We start from the raw sequence: 23700 nt of genomic DNA on the forward strand, positions 1-23700 counted from the left end.
AGATGGAGGATCTTTCTCTCCTTGTCTTTCTATAATGCTATCTTTTACATAAATAAATAGTGTAAAAAAAAAGTGACATGGCTTTAAGGCTCTTTAGCCTCCACTGCAAGGTATGACTTCCAAAAGCTTAAATGATAAGCAGGGCTTACACAGTCACTCACTTTCCAAACAGCTTCCTATACAGACCTTATTAATGGGAAGTACCAGTGCATGCTTGGCTAAGGCTTTTCCCCAACCCAATAAACATGAGGCCAGCTTTGCATTCCTCAAATCACTGGCTAGCAGCTCTACGGCCGACTTTTCTCTGGCCTCTGTCCACCAACATTTACATGGAGAAAGGAGAAGTAGAGAAATGGAGGATTTCCACATGGAGGTGAGACACACTGCCCCAAGACATCAGCTGTGACCGCCTGAGGAAAAGGGGACTGCCAGGGGAGGAAGGGGGAGACTGCGTGCTCTTTTGTATTATCTGGGTTCTTTTCACACTCATGTACTGCTTTACAATCCTTCCTTCTACAGGTAACCACTCGCAAGGCTCAAGTAGCTGGACTCACCTGGAAGACCAAGACTGAGATGTGAGCAGAGGACCGACCTGCCTGGATGCAATCAGCTTGCTGAAAGCAGACGGGTAACTCACTTGGAACACTGTCTCCCCTTTATCTTTTTTCTCTACAGGGGAACTGGTAACACTTCGGGTACTGAGGTTCTCTTTCCTAATGGAAGGGGAAAAACAAAAATCAAAGGAAGGAGGTCACATGTCTTCCTCCACACTCAAGAAGCAGCTACAAGAAAAAGGAACCAATCGTACTTCTGGCTGCTCTTGTACGGTGACTCGGCCATCCCCGGGTGCTTGGGTGTCGGCGCTGCCAAGCTGGAGTTGCTGTGAGGGGCCGACAGCAGCCTCGTGCTGCTCTGCTGGTGCTCACTGCTTCTGTTACCAGACTTGGACTCCACACGGCACAGCTCCTTAGGAGACACAAGGGCACAGGTGGCTGAAAGCTTAAGTGCTGTGGATGTGTCAGTTCACTCTGACTTTCAGGACCATCAGAAACTGAATTTTTAAAAAGAACATACCCAAAGCAAGCAGGCACACACACACACAAAAAAAGAAAAAACAGAAACAGAGAACCAAACCCACCATAAACTTCAGAAAGCAAGAGGTACCAAACTACCTGTAAACTTTTAACATTTGTATTTTCTGTAGCAGATCCAGAATTTGCCTGCGACCCTTTTCCAGGCACGGTTTTGGCACTGCAAGATTGTTCCCTTGCATCTTTGACGAGGCACAATTTTGGATTCTTGAGTTTTTTGGGAGACTTCACTTTATCAGCTGTTGCATTTGAACTCTTGGCTTCACAGAGTTCTCTACTTTTTGGAGTAAATGACACAATGATCCTATTACCAAAGACATCTTCATTTTCCATTCGCTTCTGAGCCCGTTCTGCGCTGTCCTGATTGATGAACCGGAGGATGGCACTGCAGCCGGTGATACTCAGCACTTTGCCACCACAATTATCAGACAGGCGTCGGAGCCTATTACTGATGCTCTTGCCATCTTTATTTGCTGGTAGGTTATAAACATAGAGCAGAGTGTGGCACTGCTAATACAGAGGAAAAAATTATTACATTAAGTTAACAAGAAGGCACACATTCAATTTCAAAATAAGAACTGACCTCTAATCTGTACATAACAATCTTGAAGGGAGAAGTGTTGATGATTTACATGGAAAAAGGAAACTTATTTACTGCTCAAAAGGTAAATCAACATTAAGCATGGGATTCTGTATCTTCTATGATTTTATTTCTATAAACGGCATATCTACAGAAATACAAAGGCTATTGGATGCTTAGCAAAGAGAATGGGAGATTAAAATTAAATGCGCAAAGGTAGTGGTAGGAAATATCCAGCCCAAACGCTATGTTTTATAAGGTCCATGAAACTGGTCTGGCCCTGTCAAGGCAATTGCAGGTGGTACTCAAAATTCAAGAAAATCTACAGTAAGCTAATTTCTAAACTGACAATTCTGTATGGCCCCTGGCAGAAAAGAGAAGTTCCCCATCTTGGTATAAGGGCTCTCATAGAGGGATGAAAATATTCTGAAACTCATACATACTTAAAAGTGGTAAACTTTGTGATATGTAAATCAGATCAATAGTTTTTTTTACAAGTCTGTTTTATTTATTCAGCAGAACTGAAGTTAAGAGCCTAACTACCATGGCAGCTGCCAATTATCAGCTTGGAAGTTCTATCTGCTAACATATGATCACAGCCCTGTCACACGAATTTACACATTAAGACATACACACACTTATATACTAAGAAACAGAATCGAAGTACCACAAGAAAACTTGAGATTATATGGGAAAAGATTAATCCAGAAGTCATAAAATGAGTCAACAGACAAAAAATGTGAACAATTACCGAATATCAAGAGGCAACAAATTTTCAAATATGTTCAATTTACTATTACTACTACTATAAGATATTTTGTACCTTCCTAGTGATTACAAAATAGCAGACTATCTTTCACCTATCAGACTGGTAAATATTTAGAACAGGCAAGCATTTCTGGTTGAGCAGACTGTAAATCACTGCCACTTCAGTGGAGCACAACTTGGATCTTGCTAGGAAAACCCTGACCCAGAGGTCATTTGGATCTCACCCTACAGATGATTACTGGTGGCCCAGGAGGCCCAACAAGGCATGAGTGACCTTCCTGTGGATGGGGGTAAACTGGATATATCCGGGCCCAGGGCAGTGGCCTTGTGGCTAAAGTACTGTCTCTCCTTCTCTCTGTATATCTGCCTTTCCAATAAAGATAAATAAATCTTTTTTAGAAAAAACTGGATATATTCACAATGTCCAGTAACAGGTAGAATGCTTCAAGACTAGCCATTTAAGTTTCCTGTTGGCTTTTTAAAATGTGGTACCACGTCTGACCCTTGTTTTGAGAATGAATACATGACTTTTTTAACTGATGGCTTTTCTTCTTATTTGAGGCTATTGACCAATTACCAATAAAACCTTTGCTCTTTCTATTATACGTGAGCCTCAAAACCCAGGCACTACTAATATTTGCTTAGTTTACTAAAAATTAAGCAATGGAAGGGGAGCTTTTCTAGCAGTTAGTAACGATGCTCACCCAGTACCTCAGTTCAATTTCTGACCCTGATGTCAGCCTCCTGCCACTGTGAACCCTGAGAGACGGCAGTGATGGCTCAAATGATGGGGTTCTTGTCACCCACAAGGGAGACCTGGACTGAGTTCTAGGATCCCTGCTTGGACCCCGGCCATTCTGGGCGTTTGGGAACTGAAGCAGCGGAAGGAGGTTTTCTCTTTCGCTGATAAACTTAAATTGAAAGGCACTCACCTAAAATGCCACATTTGACTTAAAGGCCTTCAAAATCAGAACACGCATGACAGAAGCAGAGGGAGGCTCAAGGATTAAATGCCTTAAACATGCACAATGATGGTCTATGTGAAGCCAGCATAAACCCTCACCATACACTTTACCCGTGATGATCAAGGCAAAAAGAGCAATGACTCTTACTCCACTGCTTTCATCCATCTGTGTTAGCTCTGAAGACAGTGCTAAGTTGGTGGTGGGATAATCTACAAACCATTTCCCCATGGCATTTCTGACAAAAACTAAAAGCAAAATTCATACACATCAATTCTGTGTTGGGCGGAAAGAGAAGAATCAAAGGTTCCCAAGCTTTATTTCCTAATCTGACTTGCCTCCAACTAAGAACAGGAGGCACCTCCCTCCTTGCCTCAATGTGTTGTCACCTTTGTTGAGGACTGTCCTTCAGCCTCCAGAATCTAATACTGGGAAATAGCACAAATAATGCAAATTCACTTACTGGCATTTTCAGTGGTAACCTGGGGGGCAGGTCGGAAATGAACTCTTCAAATCTGATGAGTTCATTAGCATGGTGCAGCAGTGCTTCAGAGGCCTGGTTTTTATGGACCAAAATGATGTGGAAACCGTGCCTATGTCTGAGATCACTAAGTTCCAAGGCAAAATTGACATCAGCTGAAAGACAAGATGTCCCCCCAACCCCAACCAGAAACATCAGAAACACTTGACAAACAACCCTACTGATGCCCACTGCAAAGAAAGATATGGCTGGTTTGGGTTCCAAACCCTGAGTCCAGGGTTAAAAAAACAACAACAAAAAAACACCACTACCACATTTGCTTTAATAAGCTGACCCCACCAGATGAGATGCCTAACAAAAATGCAGAAATCCCCACAGACCTCATCTTTTGTCCACACAATTCTCAGAAGAAAGCATCACTAAGTCCGTATGTATGCCAGCCTCTCTGAGGGCATGTTTGACCTTCATTTATTTCTGGCTCTACAATGATTCCCACATGGTTAGCATTGCAGAAGGAGTAGATGTTTCTACACTTACTTGACACAAGAACCACAGTGGCTGGAGCAGTGTGAGTGTTTGCAAACCTTCGGAGACTCTGCCGGAGTTTATCATCAGCAGCATTCTTTGCAGTAGCATTGATATGGGCAACAGTTACCTGTGTGAATTTAAGCAAGAGCAAAAAAAAAAAAAAAAAGATGCGCTGAGGTGAGAAACGACCATCCGTTCTGCCCATACTATAACAGAAACGCTCAGAGAAATAAATTTTTTTTTTACTATTAGGAATGGGGGAAAAAATTTACAATCAGGTCTTAAAAATTAATTTTCCATAATAGAAATCAATTGGGTCTATTTTTATTCTTTTATTCCTGCCTTCATCTCTATTCTTCTGCTATTGCTTTTTAGTCTCCTTTTCAGAAAATAAGACAAACTTTGAAGTCATAAAATTTCCTCTAATATCTTTTGTCAACCATTGGGACATAGCAGAGATTAGATGAATGATTAAGGTAAGATTTGGGGTTGCATTTTGAATCATGAGTCTGTCTACACCAATCAATGCCTATGGTTTTAGTAACTGAAATCATATGGTGGGACAGGAAGGAGTACGTTCCTAAGCAAAGAAAAAATACACTGATTCCCATTCAAAACCATTACGTTCAGATTTATTTTGAGGTCTTCAACTACATGCAATACCCAGAAGGATTCACTGGCTTTTGTAAAGAACATAAATACGCAACTCTATTCAGAAACATAGGATACAAACAGTATTGCTTTCTTTTAAAAGTCAAGAAAATTGAATTTCAAATTCCAGTTGAAGAGTACATATCACAGCTTTCCCACTCACAGGTCCTATGAACTTCAAAAAGCTGCATCCCTTCCCAGGGCCCGAGCTTCATTTCCAAAATGCAAATTACAAGTCCCATGTGCCTAGCTCCGATACATGGGCAGCCACTGAATCTGTATGAACACTTAATCATCATGTCTGTATTCAAAGATTAAACATTATTAAATTTTAGAAATAATCTTTTGCTATTTTATTTGGAAACTCGGACAAAGGCACTTTTAATTGGAATTCTTTTTTAAAAAATTATATGTGCTTTGTCTTCTACTATATTATATTGAAATTCTTAAAAAAAATTTTTCTTACCTGGCAGTTATTCAGCTCTTGAATAACTTCTTTGTTTTCTTTACTGATGTCACACACACAGATGAATTCTGCTTCTCTGTGTCCTTTAAAAAACTTTTCACGGATTCTCTGTACAACAGCAGTCGCTGACCGACCAGAGGGAACTGAGCAATTTTCAATATCCCAAAAAACTCCAATGGGGGGCAAGTTTTCTAGCACCTGTCCGGCTACCGCAACTTCTGGTGACCCTTAAGAAATGTTAACACTCTCAATTACACATAGTGAAGAAGAAATGACAAGTTAAAATAATAGATAGCTATCATTCTAGTGGCAGAAAATCTAAATGACTAACTGACATTAAAGTTTAAGGATAAATTCACTGGTTGTCCTAATCAACAACCTGGTGGCCATTCTGTTACTCTAAGATACCACTCCTGTTTCCAGGAGAGAAAGGGCCAGGTGACTATAAACTCACAAGGAATCCATCTCAAAGTCTGAACCCTTCTCATGCTGACCAGTGATGCTTTTCTGAATACTAACAGGTTTTCACGCTTGGTCCATGCTTGTCTATTGGATAAGAAAGAATATTAAAGAAATGACCCAAATGGAAACTGTTACTACTGCTGATTTTAAATCAATTTGAATGCTGCATTAACATCTGAGTTAACACTTAAAAAATAAATGCTTCCAAAAGATAAAATAACACTTAACCACTTTTAAGGGACACGAACTGAGAACTGAGAACTCTTAGGACTTGAAAATATTGCTTTCAATCAGCCCATTCTAATCATTCTAAATACTATAAACTTCTAGAGAACACACAAGCAATAAGTATGATCAGGCACTGATCAGGCACACAACATAAAGGGCCCATGACTTACTGGTCTATAATATCAAGGGAGACTCACACATACAGTAGCCTCAGAACCACAGTGAGTCTTCTAAAGGCGATTGAATACAACGTTAGTATATTGAAAACTATGCCATACTGTCATTTACCAAATTTTGAAGCAGCTTTGCCTAGACTGGTCGCCAATAACAACGTGGTCTCCTTCCCTGTTCCTTTGGTTCCACAGCCGTTACACAGAGGAATAGCAAGAGGTGCAGGTTGAGTATTTGGAGGTGGTATATTTGGCCAGACTTTAGCAGCATCAATTATACTATTTCTTGCCGGCTGTTTTGAAATTTTTTTGAAAGAGGAGGAAGTTTCAGACACATCATTGTAGAACCTAGAGTCATACACAACAACTGGAAAAACATTCTAAGTATTTTGCTTTTTTACTTGCTAGCTTCTGATAAAATCCATTTTCAAGGAGTCTTTCCCATTAGCAAGCAATTCACAAACTCGCTTCAAGAAGTGACTTGAAATGATCCCAGAAGATACACGTTAAGATCACACCTTTATAGTGGGTACCTCATACACACTTCACACAGCAAGTGAAATCTTTACTTAATCACTGCTGCGATTGGGGATGAGTTTCAAGTTCTCCATGTTATCACATAGCACAGTTACCTGTGAATGGGCCTCATATGAATTGTGCCCTAGCCTTTTAAGATATGCCACAACCTGGTACAGAATCATACCAGGTTCAAGTACAGGGAACAGATTTATTGCCACAGGAGGTTACAAGCATCAACTGCATAAATAATTACTCCGCCCTGTTTTGAATGGTTTGCCATTTCACCCTTTGCCTCTTTTAGGACCAATAGAAGTAATGCTGATGTGGAGAGAGTCGCACCATGGCAGAACCTTCAACCCCACGCACAGTACTTCTCAAGATAAATCCACTTCAATAAGCCATTTCTCAAATCTGAGCTCCACCCAACATAAAAAATAAAAAGATACAAACCTTGTTTAGACAGTCTTCGCAGTAAAGTGAGCCCTTTAAACAAACCGGAGGTACCACATTTAGGTGCAAAGAGTTGGTGCACAAGTGAGGCGTTAGCTCCGACTGTGAGATGTGCTCTTCCAAATGCCCGGGAGCCCCACTTGTGAAATCAGAACAGGGAAAATAGCCAGCGGAGGCACAGCCCTGGAGAGCTGGAAACTGATGCAGCTTGTGCACGTTACTGTGACATGACTGGAAATGGAGTTTTCCACAACAGGGTAGGTGTTTGCAGGAAGATAGGTTACTCTCTAGACACATGCTGGGAAAGTCATTTGCAATGCCTGCCAAGTTGTTCCTAGCTGAGGCATTCTGGAGTGAAGATGCAGACTGGAAAGCAAACCCTGACCCTACCTGACACGTGATTGTCCTGGTGCTTTGCGAGTCTAACAGTGCGCCTGTGTGAATCAAGCTACCAGTGCCTCCACTAACACCGCCGCCACCACCACCACCAAACTGCATTGGTGAAGTGGAGGGTTCATTAGGGCAATGAGCACAGCAGCTTACTTTGGGGACAGTTGAAAGCTGTAGCTGAGGTTGCTGAAGAGAATGAATATCAGGAAGTGGGACTGCTGGAAAAAGTTTAGAGCCAGCATGTAGGGGAGATGGTACATCCTTTAGTTCCACAGTAACTTTCTTGTTCTCCATGTACTCTTTCTGTGGAAAGAAAATCAGAATGCAAGTTAATTTTGTGAGGCCAGTGATTTGCAGCTACTTATCTGCTTCAACATTCAAAACCAGAAATAGTGCTCCATTCTATTCGCATCTTCAGCAAGACAGAGTAACCATTTATACCTTGTCATTTCCCTTTCACAACTTTCCCTGACTTCACAAGAACTTCTGAAAATGAAACAGGAGGTACAAAAACAACATAGGCATGAAGAACGCCCATGAAAGATGACTGCAGCCAAAGCGGATTGAGCAAAATGCCCAAGAGTTCCTGCGGTCATTCCATAAGGGATTCTGACAAAGTTCCCCAAAAGAGAAGAGCTAGATTCCCAGCATCATGGATGAGATTAACCACCTATCCAAAAGGCCCGGATACATTTAAGACATCTACTGTTGCCCAGAGGGGAATAAAGAATTATAGTTAGGCTTTCACGGAGTTCAGAAGTCACAAAATGGGAAATATAAGAAGGGTGTGTAAACCTGACACAAACTTCAGAGAGACACTGCCCTACGCCAAGAGGACCTCTCATCTACTCATGTAAGGGATGTGCTTTACCCGTAGTTCTGTACATAGTTACCGTTTGGGGACTAAGTGGCAATGTCTGCTCAGGACGAGAAAAGCAATTAGAGAATTTCCAAAGCCATGGCTTAATGTCATTATCTTGTTGAAGCCATCCGCGCGTTCTGCTGCAGGAGTCCTCAGTTCCGCTTCCTTCCATCATACAGCCCTGCGAAGTGCTTCAACATTCTTTCATCTTTCTTTTCTTTCATTCTTCCACCCTGAGGAGACAAGTGAGATTTCAATGTTATTTCTTGGCATTACTTACAAATTGTATGATATATTAACAGGGAGGCCGCAATGATGTTTACAATGCAGTGGCTTCCAAGAACTGAAGTGTCAATATAACACAAAAGAACGGATAGCAGAGCATATTACAGGTTACTAAACTGTGGTTAAAAGAGGCTGATTCTGTTTATGCTTAAAACTGAATTGCATCAACCAGATTTTTAAACTCTTTAATCTAGATCCAGCATTGTCGAATAGTGGTTAACCTGCTGCTTACATGCCAACGTTAATGCCAACGTTCGTAGGGGAGTGCCAATTTGAACCTCAGCCGCTCTGCTTCTGCACCTGAGAAAGCAGTAAAAGGTGCCCAAGGAGCTGGTGCCATGACTCAACAGGTTAATCCTCCACCATGTTATGCTGGCATTCCACATGGGCACTGGTTCATGTCCTGGCTGCTACACTTTGAATCCAGCTCCCTGCCTACGGCCCGGGAAAACAGCAGAGGGTGGCCCAAGTCCTTGGGACCCTGTGCCCAGAAGCACTCTTGGTTCCCAGCTTCAGCTCAGCCCAGCTCAGGTACTGTGGCCATTGCGGGGTGAGCCAGAGAATGAGACATTCTCCTTCTATCAATCTCTCCTTCTCTCTGTACATCTTTCAAATTTAAAAAAACAAAAAATTAATAAATAAAAAGATGGCCCACATCTCTGGATGCCTGCCACTTGGGCAGAGTTCCTGGCTCCTGGATTTGCCTTGGCTCAGACCTGTTCACTGTGGTGATGTGGAAAGTCAGTCCACAGATGAAGATCGGTCTCTCTCTTGCTCTACGTACCAAATAAATAAACCTTAACAAGTTTAGAATCTATCATTCCTCATAGCACTTCAAATAAAAACGCACTCCAGATGTCCGACTCATTACAGATGTGCTTGAGAGGAGCCAGACCCTGGACCCCTGCATGTCTGAGGCAGACTCCTCTTCGCTTGACCTGATCTGACCCCTTCGGGCACCGAGAAGACTTACTACTTTCTGCTATTTTTCTTAACTCTTCTTTGCTATTTGTCTCTAAATACTCTTCTTAGCACAGAAAAATAATAATAATAACTAACAGAAGGGCTGTGCCATTGTGGGGCAGTGAGTTGAGCCAGCTCCTTACTGCCAGGCTATCTTGTGAGCGCTGGTTCAAGTCCAGGCTGCTCTACTTTCTGCTAGTGTACCTGGGAAAACAGTGAGAGAGCCCAAGAGCATGCCCCTCCCATCCACAGGGAGGCCTGGATGGAGCTCCAGGCTCCACCCAGCTTGGCTCAGCCCCAGCTGTGCTGTCCATGTGGGACTGGAACCAGTGTATAGACTCTCTTTCTCCCTTCCTTGTTCCCTCCACCAACCTTGTAACTCAGCTTTTCAAATAAAAATTTTAAAATGAACAGAAGACAACATATCATCTTAAAAAAATTATTTACTTCTATTGGAAAGTCAGAGAGGAGGAAAGACAGAGAGGAAGATATTCTATCTGTTGATTCATTCCCCAAGTGGCTGCAAGGGCGGGAGCTGCACCAATCCGAAGCCAGGAGCCAGGAGCCTGTAATGGGTAACTCACGAGGGCACAGGGATCCAAGGCTTTGGACCGCCCTTTACTGCTTTCCCAGGCCACAAGCAGGAAGCTGGATGGGAAGCGGGGCTGCTGGAACACAAACTGGCACTCATATGGATCCTGGCTGGAGCAAGGCGAGGACTTTAGCCACTAGGCTACTGTGCTGGGCCCAAGAGCATCTGATCTTAATGACAAGCATCACGTCAACTTTTCCCAATAGGTCAAGTTCCAATCAAATAGCCTCTGAGGACTTTGAAATCTATTACGCTACTGAACAAACTGAGCCCACTTCCTGGTTTACTTGTAATGAAAGTACAATCTGATATATCGCCACAAAACTAACAACCAAGAGAAATCTCGAGTCACACAAGCGCTCTATCCACCGTGGTGCCAGAGCACGCTGATGAACCTCAGGAACCACAAGAACGGCAGAGCAAACCAACCCACATCTACCGGCTATGCAGGCGGCCGGCAACCTCACTTTTAAGGTTACTACAGTATACCAACAACAACTTAACGCTTACTGATAGAGGCCATCTAAGGTAGTTAATTCCTTTATTTCTCAAAAATTTCATCTGGGCTTTTGGAAAAGAATTTCTCATAGTTCTCTCTCTGATGTGATGATCTGTTTGCCAGATTTTTTTTAATGAACTTTTGAACTTCTTTGAGAAAAAGACCTCTCATTTCCTGATTCGTTCCCCACAAACGCCTACAAAGGCGTGTGACCAGCGCTGACGCCAGCAACCCAACCCACACCTCCCGTGCGGCAGCAGCAGGTCAAGGGGACTTGCTCTGTTGCCTCCCAGCATCGCACTGGCAGGAAACTGAAGAACCAGAACTGGGACTTGAACCAGGCACTGGTGTGGGACGTGGCTATCTTAACCCTCCCGTCAAACACAGGCCCCTGAGAAGATTTCAACATCTACACAGCAGGAGAAGCAGTGAGTTAGGCAAGTACCGTATCTAAATACAGGAAAACTGTTCACACACACCCAGGACTCATTTCAGACCTGAGAGCTAACAGACCATCCCCACTGCCTTTATTTAAACGACCAGTGAACCAAGAATTTATCTTTCACATTTGTAATTTTTTAGTCTCCTAAGATATAAATATATAAACATAAATAATCATAGGAATATAAAGAAACATACAAAATTTTGACATTTAAGTTTCCATGCCACAAAATAAAGTCTACTGCAATATGCGTTCATTTCACTACTGTGGATGGTCGCGCTTGCACTACAGCTGTGGAACATGGGCTACAAAGCCTGAAACACTTGGAATTCACCCTTTCATCCACACTGCAAAGCTTCATTAGTTTTCGCTTCACTTTTGTAAAATGTGACTAATCTCTCCCCCTGTCTACCTTGTAGAACTACTCAGGAGGAAAAAATTCAAATAAATGGACCCCATACTCTACAAGAATACTTCAAAAAGATCATGGCAAATGTGCATAATGAACAAATTCAGCATGGAAGTCAAAATGTTTTGAACAAAGATAAATGTATCTTTCAAGGGCCTAATGTGGTATCTTAGTGGCTAAAGTCCTTGCCTTGCATGGCCCAGGATCTCCGATGGGAGCCAGTTTGTGTCCCAGATGCTCCACTTCCCTTCCATTCCCTCCTGGTGGCCTGGGAAACAATAGAGGATGGCTCAAAACCTTGGGACCCTGTACCCAAGTGGAAGACCCGAAAGAGGCTCCTGGCTTCAGAACAGCTCAGCTCTTGCTGCTGCAGTCATTTGGGGAGTGAACCAGCGGATGCAAGATCTTTCTCTAAATCTGACTTTCCAATAAAAAATAAATCTTATTCAAAAATTATCTTTTAATTGCATTCTTCGTGAGCCCTGTGAGGTACCCTGGTATTCTCATCATTGTATCTTTTGTGACAAGAGCTGGGCCTGTTACGTGTTAGACATAAAGTAAATATTTGTGAATAGAGAATGAAACACCATTTTGCCACTCAGTCTGAAGCGCCTAATCCAGAGACAGGAACAGATAAACAGCCATAACTGACAAAATTACAATATGCATTGTTCCTGTTAAATTCGGGTCTTTTGTCCCCCAACAATCCCTTCCCTGAATCTCAGCGACGCGTGCTGTCCACTTCTTCGAAGCCAAATCCTGAAACAGAGCTAACATTTATAGCACAGTGTGGCACACAGAGCATTTTCAGTTCTTCACTACTTTCTTCATTGGCAAATATTTCCTTAGTCTCTACAATGTAGGACACCCATTCCATGTTTTCTTTTTCTCTTCTGTATCTCTAGCATCTAGGACAACGCAACAGCAACTCTAAAACCAACAAAAAACTCAACAAATGCCCAAGAGGACTGCTTAGGTTTCCAATTTCTCCATAAGCAAAACTCAAAAGAGTATCTATTGGGAAAGTCCCAGAGACAACATAAGTTTCTGATAAGCTCCAGTCCAGGAAACAGAAAAGTTTATCTCAAGGGGAAGTTACAAGGAATAGTCGGAATGCTTACAGCCCTTCGCATCTCTACAATAGCTGTCACGCCTCAGGTTACACCCCTGGGGTTGTTGAAAGACCCCTACACACACACACCCCAACAGCAAAAAGCTGGGAAAAAAGGCCGGGGGTGCAACAACACTGCTCGCTCCCGCCCCTCACCTTCCACCTGGGCAATCCCTCTGAAAAGGCTCCCCACACCTGGAGGGCCGAGGCGGGAGCGGAGTCCCAGGTGCGGGCGGAGAGCCAAATGGCCACCAAGGCAAACAGCGGCGCAAGCCTGACTTGGGACCTGGACTTGGCAGGAGAAGCAGCCGCCAGCCCCACCGGGGCGAGGGGCCAGTCGTTCCCTTCCCGCCTCCCCACTGGCCACATCAGCCGAGGGACGGACGGCGGCGTCCGGGGGGTCACTGTTCCCGGTCCACCTCGGGCAGTCGCCCCAGAGCTGCGGGCTCAGCGGGTCTCGTCCCCAAGGCTGACAGCAAGCTCACCTCCGCCACCGGCTTCACCTCCGCTCACATTCCGGCCCCGCCGCCTTCCCCCCCCGCCCCCCCCAGGCCCTTTGTTTTGATTCCCGACTCCGCAGCTCCCGCCGCCGCCGCCAAGCGCACCCTCCACTTCCGCTTCCGCACCGCACCGCCCCTGTCGCAAAACCGACGCCCTTCTGGGCCCCCTCGGCCCCGCCCCCGCCCCGCCCCGCCCCGCCCCGCCCCCCGCCGCGGCCGCCTGGCGCGGGGCATGCTGGGAGCCCGGGCGGTGGGGGGGGCGGGGCCTCGCGGCCCTGCAGCCTCGTCAGGCTCAGTCCCCTCCCGATAAACCTGGAAAAAAGCACCTTCCCGGGAGGAGACTCAGACTCTTTTCACCAAAACCGCCTAGTCGAAGGAGGAGTTGCCCGTGGTTTACCGTTGGGGAGGTCAGAGAGGCCTCCGGGGGCGGGAGCTGAGGCGCTCACGGCGGGGGAGCCGCGGGAAGAACTTGTCAAAGAGGACTTAGCGCAGTTGAGCGCTTTCGCTGTTTGGAAGGAAGGCATTGTTGGACAGATGTCAATGAAAAACGTGATTCTTCTTGTTTTGTCATATGATAGTCCTCTGTTTTTGAAAAAAAAAAAGACCAGGCGCTGACGCCACAGCGCCCTTCGTCTCCAGCGCAACCTAGTGGCGAGAGGGGGGAAGTGCAGCCGCCGGAGGAGTTTTCCCGCGAGGTCCTCGCAGTCTCCATCCAGCTGGTAAAAATAAGAAAAAGTGTGCGAGGACCACGCTGGCTAGTGTCCCCAGCGAAAAAGAGCTCCGCGGTGCCTTTAGGAAAGACGACGAGGTTTTGAGCATTGAGGTCTCTTTACTAGCGAGCGTGATTTTTTTTTCTTTCAGTGACAGGTGAGCCAAAATGACTACAGTTGTGGTTAAAGCTTTGTGTTTGAGCTGGATAAATATTACCAGTGTTTTACTTTAAAAAAAAAAAAAGCCTCACAATGTGTACTTCTACTTGCATTTTTTTTTTAAATTAAGCTTTGGTAAGCAATGAGGTCATTCCCGAGGCTGCCAGCTGGTGTCCATTTCCTGTTGGAGAAAAAAAAAAAGTCGGTCTAGGTAAATCTAGATATAGGATGTGCCATCCGAGGGTCACGTGTAAAGGTTACTTTTACAGACGGATGCTGGAGAGGAACCAGGACATAGAGGCGGTCTTAGGATGAAGTGGTTTCATCCGGGAATCGACACTTGGTGGGGATTGCTAACGTTGCTGAAAACACCCTTGTGGAAACGCGTCAGAGGGCAAGATCAGACGTGTAGTTAAAGGCTCTCTTGTTGCTTTTTCCTTTCTGGAAGGTTCATGGCAGGTATATATCCTCTCCCTGCTCAAATATTTACATCGGCTGAGCAAACCCACGTTGTGTCTGTGTGGCAGTGGTGTTTTTCCAGCCTGGCATTAGAAGAGATGGAAAACTAACCCTGTTGCTAACACTGGTTTTTGAGTTTTTATTGTGTGTGTATGTGTTGATAGAACCAAATACTTGACTAAACAGGCATTTCAAAGTTTTTTTTTTCCTGGTCCTCTTTTTTCTCTATTTGAGAATCTTTTCAACGCAGCCCGTAATAATTTATATATAGAACAAAGCAATTTCAGATTGTAGTGATCTTTCCATAAAGTCTTCAGTCACAAAATAAAGAGATTTTTGCTTAACTTGCTTTGAATTCCTTCAAGAACTGTTGTCTCAACAGGTAAATACCCTGAAATGTATTTAAGTACTAAAAGAAAGCATTAGGAATATTTGAAAGGAAATGCGACTTTATTACTTTCTATAGCAAACTAGCCTAAGCAGAGCACACCAGCCTTTCAGAGAAGACAATTAAGGAGCAGAACAATTTGATATTGATGAAAGAGTACCTTCAGTTTTTAAGACATAGTCTCTTCTGTTTCCTTCCTGGGGAAACTTTGAATCGATAGTAACCATCAGTTCTTGCCCAAATGACATTCCTCACGTTAAATGGTGCTGTGTAAGTGCTAACGTGCCCTTTGATTCAGTGCCCCTGGCAGACCAGGCTGAGTGTTTCCCCTGCACCTTCTCTTGTCTGTATTAATTAGCGCTTTGAGTTGGGAGGACCTAAGGAAGGGAAACAAGCCAGCTGCTCAGGCATATCCCAGAGCTGTAGAAAACAAACTGAATTTTAGTTTTAGTTTTTTTTTCATTCTTAGGAAATAATGAAAACACCATTTCTCTAATTTCTTTTTTTTTTTTAAAGATTTATTTACTTTCATTGGAAAGTCAGATATACAGAGGAGAGGAGAGACGGGGAGATCTCCCACTCATTGATTTACTCCCCAAGTGGCCGCAATGACCAGAGCTGAACCGATCTGAAGCCAGGAGCCAGGAGCCTCTAACAGGTCCCCCTCGTAGGTAAAGGGTTACAAGGATTTGGGCCGTTCTCAACTGCTTTCCGAAGCCACAAGCAGGGAGCTGGATGGGAAGCGGGGCCCATATGGCACATGCAAGACGAGGACTTCAGCAACTAGGCGGGCCATTTCTCTAAATTCTTAATCCTGACCAGAACTTGGTCATTTCTGTGGCTACTGGTTTTCTGTATGGAAAAGTTGAGAAATGGAGAAACAACTGATTTAAATGAGCATCGTTTGGTGTTGTGCAGGCAGGACCGACATCTCATCAGTTTATCTGCGAACTGGGGTGAGAATTCACTGCCCAGAAAACTCACAGCCTGGTGAGAGGCAAAGAATCTACCCCAGTCATCAGAACAAATCAAGTGAGACGCAGGTTGCAGATGGTGTATCAGTGCTTGGGAAATGCTTGAGAAACATTCTGGTACTTTCCTTAGCACTGTTGCCGTGGCCGCTGCAGCTTTCGTTTTTTGCCTCTGAGACTTTCTTAGAAACCAGCAAGGAATCAAAGGTGGAATTCAAGAAGATTCCCTCCCAGCAAAGAGGAGAGAGGAACTGCAAAGGAGATGGGAGGCCTCCAGCGCAGGGCTGGGAGCAGCAGTTAACTGAGCACTCAACTAGAGGCAGCTTTGAAGCCTGATTTGTTAGCACCGAATTGTCAATTGCTCAGTTAACTCCCTGCAGCTTGGTTTTCTCACCTTTCAAGAGGGGACACCTGCACCTCCCATCATGGTCCCAGGGCTCCAGTCCTGTCTCTGCGCCTACCCAGCTCTCTGCCCATGTTCCCGAGAGTTGGGAAGCAACACACTGGAAACCCAGACTGAGTTCTGGGCTCCTGGCTTCAGGCTGGGCCAGCCCCCAGTCCCAGCTGCTGCGGGCATTTGGGGAACACACCGCAGCTGTGGAGTTGCCCTCTTTCTCTGCTTTTCAAATAGTGAAGAAAAAAATAGAATAGGCCGCTGAGGAGCTGGTGACTGGCACCCAGCTCCTACCTTTATCTCCGTAGCGTGGTTCTCCCTGCCCCTTCTGTCTGACCTCTCCCCCAGCCGCCTCTCCTCAGCCCCTTTCAGCTCAGCAGCTCGTCTTATGTGTGTCACTCCTGTGAAATCCTTTCTATCCGCTTGCTGGCTTAAGGTTGCTCTCGAACATGCATGCCCTGACAGGTTGGAAATCTCTTCGGGAAGGAAAGAATCAGGGGCAGGCAGACAGCTAGTTACAAATCGGAAGGCATAGCCGCCTGTCCACCGAGTGACCCTTCCCCAGCATGGTCCTCCTCACCAGGGACTTCCCCAGCTTGTAGGAAGACACGCAAGGGGAAGATGAACATAGAAACATCTCTCTCCCACCTTTCACCTCCCTGTGCACCCTATCCCAGATCAGGGCCCGTGTGTGTCATTTTCTCACCTTTTAAATGAACTCTACAAAAAAAAAGTAGACTGAGGGCAGGCACCTTGTCTGACATATTCACTGTTCAGTGAGAATATTTTGTATTTAAGAGTTCTCAACAAATATGCCTAAGCAGGTCATTAGGGTTACTGCTGAGAATTAAAATTTAAAAACCCATACCAAGAATTTAGGCTTCTATCTGACACACATAATTAAAAAAAAAAAGACTGTTAAATAAGTATAATGTGCTTAGTGCAAAAGCATTATCCTAAGCGTTTAACAAACGCTAAATTCACTTTAGTTCTGTATTGTTCCATATTTTTAATGAGTCCTAACATTCTTTTTTTTTTAAAAGATTCATTTTATTTTTATTGGAATGTCAGACACACAGAGAGGAGGAGAGACAAAGAGGAGGATTCTCAGTCCATTGATTCACTCTCCAAGTGGCGCACTGACCAGAACTGAGCTGATCCAAAGCCAGGAGCCTCTTTCAGGTCTCTTCCCACCTGGGTGCAGGATTCCAAGGCTTTGGGCCGTCCTCAACTGCTTTCTCAAGCCACAAGCAGGGAGCTGGATGGGAAGCGGGCTGCGGGGATTAGAACCGGCGCCCATCCAAATGTGATCAAGGACTCCAGCCGCTAGGCTACCATGCCGGGCCCTGTTGTTCCATTGTAAGAAGGGTTAGGTAACTACATCACATATTTAATTAAGGAGCAGAATTTAGGATTCAAAGCGTAAGAGCATGTTCTCCCAGAGTTAAGTTTTGCTCCTGAAGATTAAGATAATGTTCCTGGAAAAGAGACTTTTGATTTTGCGTTAGGGGTAAAGGCGGAACAATGCCCTCGGCCTAAAGCAGAAGCCGGTGTGCCATCCTGGAGATCACCTGTAAGCCTAAACCGGCTCCACCTGAGTCCAGGGAGCAAGCCGGCAGCCCTCCGAGCGAGCGGACCAGCTGCCGGTGCCTGCCCGGGCTCCTCCCGCCCGGGAGAACCGCCGCGTGGCCCCGCCGGGCCCGGGCCTGAGAGAAAAAAAGTTTCCAAACGGCGCTGCTCGGCGCTCATTGGTCGAGGCGGACGCGTCCCGTGGCGCGGCAGCCAATGGGCGACGCCGCCGGCGGCGGGGCGGGGCGGGGCGGGGGCTGGAGGACTCGGGCCGCGCCTCACGGCCGCCTCAGCACCACCCGGAGCTGTGGTAAGTACCGAGCCTGCCGCCGGACAGAACCGGACCGAACCTGAGCGAACTGGACCGGGGCGGTGGACTCCTCGGTCCCGCCCCGGCGCCCGGTCACGCTCTCGGGACTCCCAGTCCCTCCGGCACCGCCTTGCGGGTGTCCCGCGCGCGCCCTCGGTCGGCTTCGGGTCCGCGCCGCTTTGGCGTGTCCCCCCCGGGCGGGGAGGAAAGCGCCGAGCGAGCTGGAAAAGGCCGCGTGCCTGGAGCCTGCCTGCGTGCCGGTTCCCCCCTGTGCTCGCCTCGCCCGGCTCCTCCGAGTCCTTACCAACTTTTCCGTCCGCGCCCCCCCCCCCAGCCCCGCGGACACCCCTCGCGCTCTCCTCCATCTTGCCCCGTGTCCTCTTGGTGTCTGCCTTCCCCTGGTCGCCGCGTTCCTTCGCTTCCGCTCCGAGTGTTGGCCGCCTTTGCAAAAGGAGAAAAAAGAAAAGGCTTCGGGTCCCGCGGGTGGCGGGCTCTCGGCCGCGGGACGGTTTCAGGTTTCTGCGGAGGCGCTGGGATCGTGCCCCGCAGCCCCAAGGCTGCCTGGGCTGGCTCACCTGGCTCCCACCCTCATCCTCCCCGCGCCGTCTTGATTCTCTGTCCCCCTCCCGATTTCTTTGTGCAGGGTTTGCGCTTCTGGCTTTCTGCTTGGAACCCAGGGCTCGTTTTAACTCTCTGAAGAGAGGGCCCTGGCGGCCCCGCCGAGTATCCAAAGCCCAGGTCTGTCTTTCCTATTGCCGTGTTCGTGTCGGTGCATCCTGGCCGAGGGTTGGCGTTTTTCGGACTTGGTAGAGTAATTGGATAGCCGTGACTCCCAGACCTCTACCCGCCCTCACCATCACGCTGTGAAATCGGAGTCTGTCCTTGGGGTGTCTGCTTGATTTCTAAGTGCTCTAGCATTTTGGGCAGCAGTTTTCTAACTTGTTTCCTGATTTTGTTAAGATGTTATTTTTTTGTTTCCAAAATGTGTTCTTTTGTCTTGCAAAGTGGGAACTGAGAGAGATGACACTCCCTTGCCTAACTGGGGCGTGCCTTCCCCGTAGTTAACACTGCCTTTGCACCTGGTACTGTGGATGGAACTGCCTTCGCCTGTCTCTCCCAGCAAGGCTGGGCGCTTAGTAGGTGTTCTACAAACAGTTGGAAAGGGAGGACAGAGTGGAAAACCGTAGTTGGGGAAGTTCTTGTCCCTGGCATCTTGTTCAGTAGCAGTAAGTTTAGCCTGGAAATAGTAGCTATTCTATTTTTTACGGTGCAAGTTTAAACTTACCAGAATTTCATAAGCAACATATGTGTACTGTTAAAATGATACTGTAAAGAAACGTGGGGAGTGGAAGTGTTCCTCTCAGGGCCTGCTGTGCCCATTCTGCTTGCTACAGAGAGACAAGGTGAACAGTTGTGGGCCCCCTTCTTGAACCCACCGAGAACTTTGGCCTGTATTTACACTGCTTGTTGACCGCAGCCCTGCTTTCCTGGCTGTGTTCCGTTGCCCTGCGGATTGCTGCAGTGTGAGTGGTGCTGCTTAGCCTTGGGCTTCTGTGCCTGCCCGCTCTCTCGCCCACTATTTTTGTAGGTAGGTGGGGGTAGACTCTGACAGCACAAAAGACAGAAGCCAGGCCTGCTGGCTCTTGACCGACCCTGCCCCTCTGATGTCACTTCTGCAAAATGCAAGGCCAGCGTCAGTGTGGAGCCCTTGGCACTCAAGTCGGCGCTGGCCAGCCTCTTGCTCTTCCTCCCTCCGCTTCTAGCCCTAGTGGGAGGATCGGGTGCGAGCTGGAGAAGGGTGTTTGAGTGAGCGCCTGATGGCTGAGGAGCTGTGATTCCTGACCAGCTGTGCTGGCTCTTTCCTATTTCTGGAGTGGAGAAGCCAGAGGTGTGTGCCCTCTTCCACACCCCTGTTAGATCTCATCCTGCAGACATGTGGCATCAAATTTTGTAGCAAATGTAGAACTGAGTTATGCAAAACATGTACTTTTTGCACTGGTGGTCCCCAGTTTGTTTTTCCTGGTCTGCCGTGGCCTGTATGTGTTTGAGTTTCCCCATCAGACTTGTCCACAGATCTGCTGTGATGGCATATTGAGCTTGTGGTTAACAGCACACAGACAAATGCATGCAATATCTGTTTTGATGTTTATTTGAAAATCAGAGAAAGAGGTTGCTCCCATTGCTGGTTCATTTCTCCAAATACCCACAACAGCCAGGCCTGGGCCAGGCTGAAACCAGGAGCCGGGAACTCCGACCAGATGTCCTGCATGGGTGGCAGAGAACCAAGTACTGGAGGCTGCCATTGCTTCTCCCAGGGTGCGTGTCCGTGGGAAGTTGGACCAGGAGCGAAGCCAGAATTCGATTCAAGCGCTCCCATTTGGGATGTGGGCGTCCCAAGTGGCAGCTTAACCACTGCACCAGGTGCTGGCCCTCTAGTGTCCATTTTTAAGCTAGCTCTTGTGAAACTGTGTATACTGGGACCAGCTGTTAACAATGACTGTGTAGGGCAGAGGAGTTGAGTGAGGCTTTACCAAGAGGGAGCAACAGAGAGGTCAGCCACCTGCTGATTCCCGCAGATGTCAACAACAGCTGGGGCTGAGCCAGGCTAAAGCCAGGAGCCTAGAGCTTCATCCTGGTGTCCAAACTCAAGTGCTTGGGCTATCTTCCTCTGCTTGACCATGTGCACTAGTTGGGGGCTGAATCGGAAGCAGAGCAGCCAGGATGTGACTGGGCATGCCTGTGGGATACCTCAGTGGCAGGCAGTAGCTTAGTTGCCATGCTACAGTACTGGCCCCTAGCTTTACCCAAGAAAAGTGGTGGTTGCCTTGCTGCCTACTTCACAGAGTAGAATGAACCTCTTAGCATAATGCATTTTGACAATAACTTGAATAGTCAGCTATCAGCAAATAGAAGGTGATGACAAAATTCATTTAGCCATATTGAAGAAGAGAAGTATTCTATGGTGGAGGGCAGTGTGCTAGAACTTTCTGAGATGTTTTCAAATGGTGAAGGAAAAAATCCTGTATTTTTAAGTTTGCTGTTTCAAAACTAAGCAAAGGGCAGCTGTTACTCTTCCCTCTTTGCCTTAATATATATTTTTCCTCTGCCCTAATTATTGCTTTTAAAACACCAGCATTTTGAATTAAAGGGCCATTGTTTTTCTTTTAGGTCATGAAGTGGTGACATATCTGGGTGTTAGGTTTTCCCTGGTCCGTTTGTAAAACCAGATCCTTTGCTTTGCAGCCTTTCCCACAAAGGGCCTTCTGCAACATCTCAGATTGATTCTTGAGTATTGTTTGGAGCGTTACTGGCGTTAAGTGTCTTAAGTCCTTTTTTTTTTTGAGTCCTTTTTTTTTAATAAATAAGATTCATTTGAAAGACAGTTGCTACAAGAGAGAAGTGTTTTAGCTGCTGATTCACTCCAAGTGGCCACGATGGCTGGAGCTGGGACGAACAGAAGCCTGGAGTTCTGTGTGGTTCTCCCAAGTGGTTGCAGGGCTCAAGCACTTGGGCCAACCTCCATGGCTTTCCCAGGCACATCAGCAGGGAGCTGGAGCAAAAGCGGAGCAGTGGGGATTCAAACTGGTACCAATAAAAGATGAGTAAAATAAACAAACAAAAATGCAGACTTGGTGAAACAGGACAGAACGTTGGTCAGTGTGATAGTGAAAGCTGGAGGGAATGTTGTGGAATGCTCAGAGTTTCTTTGGGGAGATCTGTGTGACAAGAAGGAAACTCACTGGGCAGAGATCAGAGGGAAAAGCATTCTAGACTGAGCACAGCTGTGCCGAAGTCCTAGATGCTGTCTGTCCCAGCTCCAGCCCGTGGGGCGTGTTGGTGGGGTGGGTGGGAAAGAAAGCCGCATGACTAGGGGTGAGTGGGCATAGGCGATAGGAGATGCTTGAAGAAGTAGCCCAGGAACCTGTAATGTCCAGAGTTAGACATGTCAGTGTTAGGCCTGCATTTGTTGTTGCTAATACCGACTTCCATGACACACCATTGGGGATGTCCTCCTTAGGATCACCAGTGTTGTCTTACCCAAGGGTCCCTTGTAGAGGCATGGGCCTTGACACTGTAGATTTGGTTTGCTGACTGCATATCAGATGAGACATGGGTTCATGAGAGCTTCTGGCTTGAGTGAGGGGTCATTCACAGCCTGCAGCCTGTATTTCAGCCATTTGTACACGTATCTTTCCTAACTTGTGCTGGGCCATCTGCAGGTCCCGGTGCCAAGGCCCAGCTGCTGGCTACCTGGGCTCCTGTGGACGCACTTCGCAGCTCAGCCTGCTTTCTCACCTGTTTCTCCTCCATTGTTTGTTTCTCCCCAACTCTTGGTATAGAAATTCTTGCTCACTCCTCGGGGAACCATACTTTCCAGTCCTTGTCTTGCCAACTTCTCGGCTGTATCCCCGGGGCGTGGAACATTCCCTTTTCTCCCTTGGAATCGGCTCCACGCAGAGCAGCTCATTAGTCCCGCTTGTCATCTCTCAATTTGTTCTGTCTTGTTCTTTTACTTTGTTCTTCTGCCCAACTTTCCAATATTGGTGTGTCCCAGAATTCCCTGGGTGGTCCTAAAGATTCACTGTTGGGAACAGGGAAGACCCAACCACAGGTGCATGACTCACAGGTGACGTTATTGGGCGTGGACTTCACCTTGACTTTCAGATCCAGTGCTTCATTCAAACGGGTGGGGTGGACATTAGTACCCCTGCTTCTGACCCAGTTCCTGCCAGTGCGTATCCTTGGGAAGCAGTAGATAGTGGATCAGTACTCTGATCCCCGCCACCTTTGTGGGAGACCTGGATTGAGTGTCAGGCTCCAGCCTGGCCCAACCCTGAGTTTTGTAGATATTTAGGGTGTGAGCTAGCAGGTTGAAGAGTGCTCTGTGTCTCATAGTCTCTCTTTGCTTTTCAAATAAAATGAAACTAAGTACCAGATTTTTTTTTAAGCTTAAGAACAAACTTTTAAAATTTATTTTAAAGGCAGAGTTAGAGAGAATGAGAGACACAGAAGTCTTCCATCTGCTGGTTCACTTCCCAGATGGCAGGAATGGCTAGAACTGAGCCAGCCAGGACCTTCCTCAAGGTCCTGTGTGTGCAGGGGCCCAAGGGCTAGAACCATATCCTGCCGCTTTCCCAGATCATTAACTGGGAGCCAGATCGGAATTGGAGCTGCCAGGACACAAACTAGTGCCCATGTGGAGGGGTACGGGGACCTCAGGTAGAAGCTTAGCCCACTACACCATGGTACTAGCCCCAAGTAAAAGCTTTTTTTTTTTAATCAAAAATTCAGATTTAGAGAAGAGAAAGATCTTCCAGCCATTGGTTCACT

The 23700-nt window shown here is 46.5% G+C and overlaps 1 protein-coding gene across 3 annotated transcripts in view; it reads right to left on the reverse strand.

Annotated features, from left to right (window-relative positions):
* MARF1 (meiosis regulator and mRNA stability factor 1) overlaps positions 1 to 13483 on the reverse strand; it is a 38470-nt gene extending 24987 nt beyond the window's left edge. Inside the window, exons 1-10 of one of the 3 annotated variants that reach the window (XM_040973248.1) lie at positions 13395 to 13483; positions 8640 to 8841; positions 7357 to 8049; positions 6506 to 6680; positions 5528 to 5754; positions 4420 to 4537; positions 3865 to 4037; positions 1173 to 1601; positions 809 to 966; positions 555 to 713 (exon numbers count right to left, since the gene is read on the reverse strand). In XM_040973248.1, the coding sequence (XP_040829182.1) occupies positions 555 to 713; positions 809 to 966; positions 1173 to 1601; positions 3865 to 4037; positions 4420 to 4537; positions 5528 to 5754; positions 6506 to 6680; positions 7357 to 8049; positions 8640 to 8783 (2276 nt within the window). In that variant the 5' untranslated portion in view covers positions 8784 to 8841; positions 13395 to 13483. Of the gene's footprint in view, positions 1 to 554; positions 714 to 808; positions 967 to 1172; positions 1602 to 3864; positions 4038 to 4419; positions 4709 to 5527; positions 5755 to 6505; positions 6759 to 7356; positions 8050 to 8639; positions 8842 to 13394 lie in introns of those variants that run through there. The other 2 variants (XM_040973250.1, XM_040973249.1) reach the window with 2 other exon arrangements.
* Between the last annotated feature and the right edge of the window lie 10217 nt (positions 13484 to 23700).

Source organism: Ochotona curzoniae, unplaced genomic scaffold (genome assembly GCF_017591425.1).
Source record: "Ochotona curzoniae isolate NIBS_2020 unplaced genomic scaffold, NIBS_Ocur_1.0 contig_2321, whole genome shotgun sequence".
Classification (NCBI taxonomy): Eukaryota; Metazoa; Chordata; class Mammalia; order Lagomorpha; family Ochotonidae; genus Ochotona; species Ochotona curzoniae.